The sequence below is a fragment of the Cannabis sativa genome, chromosome 7 (assembly GCF_029168945.1).
Source record: "Cannabis sativa cultivar Pink pepper isolate KNU-18-1 chromosome 7, ASM2916894v1, whole genome shotgun sequence".
Classification (NCBI taxonomy): Eukaryota; Viridiplantae; Streptophyta; class Magnoliopsida; order Rosales; family Cannabaceae; genus Cannabis; species Cannabis sativa.
Window position 1 is genome coordinate 3,039,701 of NC_083607.1, and position 6,203 is coordinate 3,045,903.

Genomic DNA, 6,203 nt, shown 5'->3' on the forward strand with positions numbered 1-6,203 from the left:
AATACGCGCTCGTTTCAAAACCGCAAAGCAACCAAAATGAAACCAAAACGAGAAAAATACAACTATTAATTCTGGCAAAATCAACTGGAAAAGAATACCTGCAATGATCTAAACTGAAAATGACGAAAAAAAATCAGAAAAACTGTGAAGAAACTGAAATTACACATTTGTTTTCTGTTTTATTCGATCAAAACAACTCCCCCTAATATCGAAATCCAGATTCGTGAAATGTAGATCTGTAACAAACAGATCTGGACCTCCCACCAAATTCAAAACAATGTATGATGTGAAAATTTTTAAAAAAACCTCATGAATAATACATCTACGTTATATACAGTTACATTTTGATTTATTTTTTGTTTTGGTTGCCTTATAGTTGCATTATCGTTTTATGATAGTTTATATATTATGCAAGAATTTAATTTGATGGGGACTAAGAAATAGTAGTTATACATAGTAAGTTTTGTGCAAATAGTTGCATATTAATTTTATAGTGAAATAACATATGCAAGTAGCAAAACTATAATAAAACTACAAAACAACTGTATGCAAGTGCAAATAGTTGCCTTATAGTTGCATTATCGTTTTATGATAGTTTATATATTATGCAAGAATTTAATTTGATGGGGACTAAGAAATAGTAGTTATACATAGTAAGTTTTGTGCAAATAGTTGCATATTAATTTTATAGTGAAATAACATATGCAAGTAGCAAAACTATAATAAAACTACAAAACAACTGTATACAAACTAAAATACAGGAAAAACTCTTTGAACATCAACATCCATGATAAATCTCATTGGTACCCATTGATGATATAAAAATGGACAGGAAACAACTAGATAAAAATACATATTAAAAAAATACATACAGAAGGTGTAAAATTTCAAATATGGGAGAAAACCAAAAAGAAACCGAAAACAAACTTCGGTTCGAACATCAGCACCAACATTAGCTTTTTTCCCAGAAACGTTGACAATGAAATCTCTGCATTATTTGTTGAGCAAACATACATAAGAAGCACAATGATTTCCTAAGATTGTGCCTAAAACCAGTGAAAATATTTTTCATTTCTCAGAACACTTTCCTTGACTTCGACTATTCTTTATTATTTGATTTTGTCTTCAGGTATTAGCTTTTGTTGTCTATACTCTTTCTGGCTTTATTCTCTACACAGTCGCTCCATGTGTTATCAAGGTCCGTTTCTTCGTAAGAATATATAAGAAACTAGCTTTACAATTAAAAATTAAAAATAAAAATAAAAGAAGAATTGTTATGTAAAAAAATTAAAAATTAAAAATAAAAAGAAAAAAAGAAAAAAAGAGAATGAAAGATGGATTGATTGATAGAAGTCAATCATATACCTAAGCAACAATATATAAGAAACTAGCTTTACAATTAAAAATTAAAAATAAAAAGAAAAGAAGAATTGTTATGGAAAAAAAATTAAAAATTAAAAACTAAAAATAAAATTAAAAATAAAAAATTAAAAACTGAAATAAAATAAAAAATTAAAAATTAAAAACTGAAATAAAATTAAAAATAAAAAGAAAAGAAGAAAAAAAGAGAGTGAAATGATGGATTGATTGATAGAAAATGAAAAAAGAGAGGGAAGAGAGTAGGATTTGATTGATGATGGATGGAATGATGACTAAGTGATATTTGTGTAATAAAACCAACTTTGTAAGTAAAAATGTAGATATAGGCGTGTAAGAGTATTTAGGTAATAAATTATGCAAATGTGATTTTTCATGTAAAAATTTCAAATATTTATTTAAACTTTTTTTTTTTTAATTTTAATAAGTGAAAATAATTTTGAAAATATATTTGGTAAAATTAATTTTACTTTTTTAAAATAAGAAACTTTCAAAATTAAATTACTTAAAATTTATTTAAATAATTTTTCTAATCATACTTTCTATCACTTTATTTTCTTTCTCATCTTCAAAAAATAAATAAATAAACAATAATGTTATCCAAAATGTATAATTTTTTTCGAAAACAAAATCGTATGATTCAATAATTGTGATCCTTTCTCAAAAAAAAAAAAAAGTATGATCATAAATTACCTAACTTTTTTTAAAAAAAACTAGCTTACATTTAATTTCAAAGCCAAAATTACAGAACACATATGTTTTTTTTTATTTCAAAAACAATAAAATATTAATATATATGTGGCCATGAATAATTGCTGTAGAATAAGAGATTTGAATATATATAATTGTTTGGTTGCATATATATATGCCAAATAAATTTAGGTGTATATTATATTATATGAGTTAGCTAAATGTGGAAATCCTACGCAGAAAATCACGTAATGGACTTGGATCCATCGATGTCTAGTATTATTATTATTATTATTATTATTATTATATCTCTTTTTTGAGCTTATTATTATTTGTCCTATGTATATTATATAGGGATATATCTCGTACTTTCACGGAATGTATTCTGTGGTACATTAGATGAGTCTTAGGGTACGTTTCTACTTTTTAACTCTAATTATCCCTAGAGCAATCTCAGCCGTCAAATCAAATAACTCCCTCATCTGACGGCTGCCGTACATCACGAATTACAATCCGTAAAAGTACAATAACGAAACAAAATCATATCCATATATATCATATTATATTTAAAATCAATCCTACATTTCACTCATACTATCATATATTGCCAGCTTATATTTATATATTATTATTATTTTTTTTTTTTTTGATTTACAAGATTTTTATTTCACAAAGCACTAAGGCTAAATAGCAGCCACAAGGGGAGCTGCTTCCCTAAAAACAGATGAAACACAAACACGATTCACTCGAGCAAGATGAGCAAGCTGATCTGCAACCGAGTTTTCAGACCGAGAAATGTAAACAACAGACCACTGGTTATAAGAGTTTAACATAGACAAACACTTAGCAAAACTAGGATACGAGCCCCAAGCATAGGGTAGTGACTGAGCTTGTAAGGCTTTGACTGCAGTCGAAGAATCCGAGTGGATGCAAACCTCTTCCAACCCCAAATCAGCACACAACTCCAAACATAGTAGAATGGCTTCAAATTCTGCTTCTAAAACACTCAGCACAGTCCGGAAAGCCTGAGCCGATATTGCAACCTCTCTAGGAACATTTGTTTGAACAATTCCAAGCCCCACCTCATTTCCAACAACCGAGGCATCGACCATGAATAAGATAGCAGAAGGGCTTGGATCTGCATTTTGACGTTCAGGTTCAGATACACTTTCCAAACTCACCAATTGACTAAACTCCTGCCACCTCAGGATGATTTTTTTGAAAGCCGAATCAGGGTCAGGCCTACTGCTTCCAATTCTAACTTCATTTCTGCAATGCCAAACGACTTCGAAAAGACATGCCGCAAACAGAACCAGATAATCATCCTTGATAAGGAGCATCTGATGGAATAAGTCTTCGAAACTTTGCACATTTAGAAAATTTGACCTTAAACCCCACTGCCCACGATACCACAGGCATCTAGCAAAATTGCAGGTTCCAAACAGATGGAGTTCCGATTCCACTTCGCAATTGCAGAGATAACACTCCTTATCCCCATTCTGCATAAAACCCAAATTTGACTTGAGAGGAAGGCAGTAACTAAGAATTTTCCAAATTAAAAGCTTATGACGAGGGTGGATCTTCAGCTTCCATAAATTCCTCCAGCTTTCTTTCTCAGGATGAAATCGGTTACTTTGCGAAAGCCAATATGCATTCTTAACTGAAAAAATTCCTTTGTTGCTAGCTTTCCAGAAAACTCTGTCTCCTTCATCAGAGAGAGGCCTGATCCTCAATATCGCATTTGCAATCTCAGAAGTGAAGCATTGCCGTATTAAATTCTCGTCCCAAACTCGAGAGTTTGTCATGAAAAGGTCAGAAATAGACGAATAGGCATGGGTGATTCCATAGGTGAAACTCTGTCGAACCTCTTCAGGAGTAAACCCAGGGACCCAAGGTCTTGTCCAAATATCTGAATTTCCATCTCCCACAAGAACTCCCGCTCCTGAGACACAGAGATCTCTAGCCGATAAAATACTCTTCCAGAGAAAAGAGTCTGAATTCTTCTTTTCAACCTCCCAGAACTCAATTTTAGAACAATACTTAGCACTTAAAGCTTTCACCCAGGGCCTATCCGATTGAACCAAGATGTTCCAGGCTAACTTAGCCACCAGAGCCATATTAATGTCTTTAAAGCGCCTAAAGCCCAGCCCCCCATTCCTCAAAGGTTGGCACAGATGGCTCCAACTTTTCAAAGCAAGATATCTACATGATCCGAGGTCAGAATTACAACCCTTCCACCAAAATCTAGCCACAATACTGTCTAATTCCTTACATAAAGCCACAGGTAACCTAGTAGCCGCCATCGTGTAGCAAGGAATACTTTGAAGAACACTTTTGATCAGAGTAGTTCTTCCTGCCTGTGAAAGACATTTTGCTTTCCACCCCTCCAGTCTATTGAGCACCTTCGTTTTGATGAAATTGAAATCCTCTCGTTTCCTAGCGGAGACAAAGAAAGGATTTCCCAAATACTTTTCCTTGCCTTTCAAGACATGCATTCCCAGAGTAGAAGTCAAGTCCCTTCGATCAGAGTCTGAAATTTTTGGAGAAAACACAATACCACTCTTCTCTTTGCTGATCTTTTGGCCTGACCAGTATTCGTATTTCTCAAAACATCGATTAAGAGTTAAAGCTTCCATTTGGTTTGCACGACAGAAGAACAGGGCATCATCAGCATAAAACAAATGTGTAATAGGGATAGAGTTCCGGCCAATTCTGATGCCAGTAAGTTCCCCACAATCCTCCGCTTTTCGAACCAACTTGGACAAAACCTCGCTGCACAAAATGAACAAATATGGCGACAAAGGATCGCCTTGCCTGAGCCCACGGCCTGGAGAGAACACATTTCCAGGAGCACCATTCACCAGAACAGAGAAGGAGACACTTGTAACACAGTGCATAATCAGATTGCATACATGAGTGTTGAATCCATTTGCCCTGAGCACCGCAGCAAGGAACCCCCATTCAATTCGATCATACGCCTTATGCATATCCGTCTTGACACCCATAAAACCCTTCCTTCCTTTCAGTTTCCTCATGGTATCCAACACTTCCGAAGCTAAAACCGAACATTCAGCAATCCACCGCCCCTTTAAGAAAGCGCTCTGAAAAGGGCTAATGATCTTGTCAAAAATCGGCTTCAACCGATCCGTAAGGATCCTAGTAATGACTTTATACCCGAAGTTACACAAGCTTATGGGGCGAAATTGATCAAAAGAGGACGGGTTATCACATTTCGGTATAAGGCAAATAAAAGTATGATTGAGCTCCTTGACAAACCTTCCTGAAACAAAGAACTCCTGAACCATATCACAAAAGTCACCCCCAACTATGTTCCAATACTTGCGATAGAAAATCCCAGAGAACCCATCCGGTCCTGGGCTTTTCAGAGGATGTAAGCTCCAAACAGCATTTTTTATTTCCATTGCAGTGGGAACCCGACCCACCTCAAGATTATTATTATTATTTGAAAAATGGTAAAAGGGATCCTAAATACTTAGCAATCTCTTATTAATATTATTATTAGTGTAATTAATTATCGAGTCTAAAAATATTAAATACTACTGACACTCAATAAAAATACTCTTATCATCGATTGTGACTAATTTAATTGGCCTAGTTAATTGTAAGGGTTCGTTTGGAACGTCGTATTAGATCGTATTGTATTGTATTGTATTGTATTGTATTGAATTAGATTATATATTATATTTTTATATAAAGCTATGTTAAATTTTAATTTAATTATATATATTTAGGTGTCCATAAAAGTTAATATCACATATAATTTTACATAAAATACAATTCAATATAATACAATACAATCTAATACGGCGTTCCAAACGAGTCCTAAAAGTAATATTAGAGTTATAATGCATGTAATGAAGATCTTCATATTAAGTTGAATATTAAAAAGTAAAAATTCGGTATTTTAATATTAAGTTTATTATTCAATTAAATACTTAATTAAATGTGTAATAATGAAACTGGTACTGAAACAGCTTTTCTGTAGCTACAGAAGACAACTCTGTAACTCCAGAAAAATAAACAGTGCAGAAAAATAAAAATACACAAGATTTTTGTACGTGGTTTCAACAATCCTTTCAGATTGTTACTAGTCCACGGGGCCACGCCCAGAAATA

At 33.2% G+C, this 6,203-nt stretch overlaps 1 protein-coding gene across 1 annotated transcript; it reads right to left on the minus strand.

The window, feature by feature from the left end:
* Nucleotides 1–2,750: 2,750 nt before the first annotated feature.
* On the minus strand, nucleotides 2,751–5,489 carry LOC133029200 (uncharacterized). The gene has a single exon (XM_061101689.1). The coding sequence runs from the start codon at nucleotides 5,487–5,489 to the stop codon at nucleotides 2,751–2,753; it is 2,739 nt and encodes a 912-aa protein (XP_060957672.1).
* Nucleotides 5,490–6,203: the final 714 nt, after the last annotated feature.

What these genes read in the sequence shown, in the direction of transcription:
- LOC133029200 (XM_061101689.1), bottom strand. Translation starts at nt 5,489, where the DNA reads ATGGAAATAAAAAATGCTGTTTGGAGCTTACATCCTCTGAAAAGCCCA.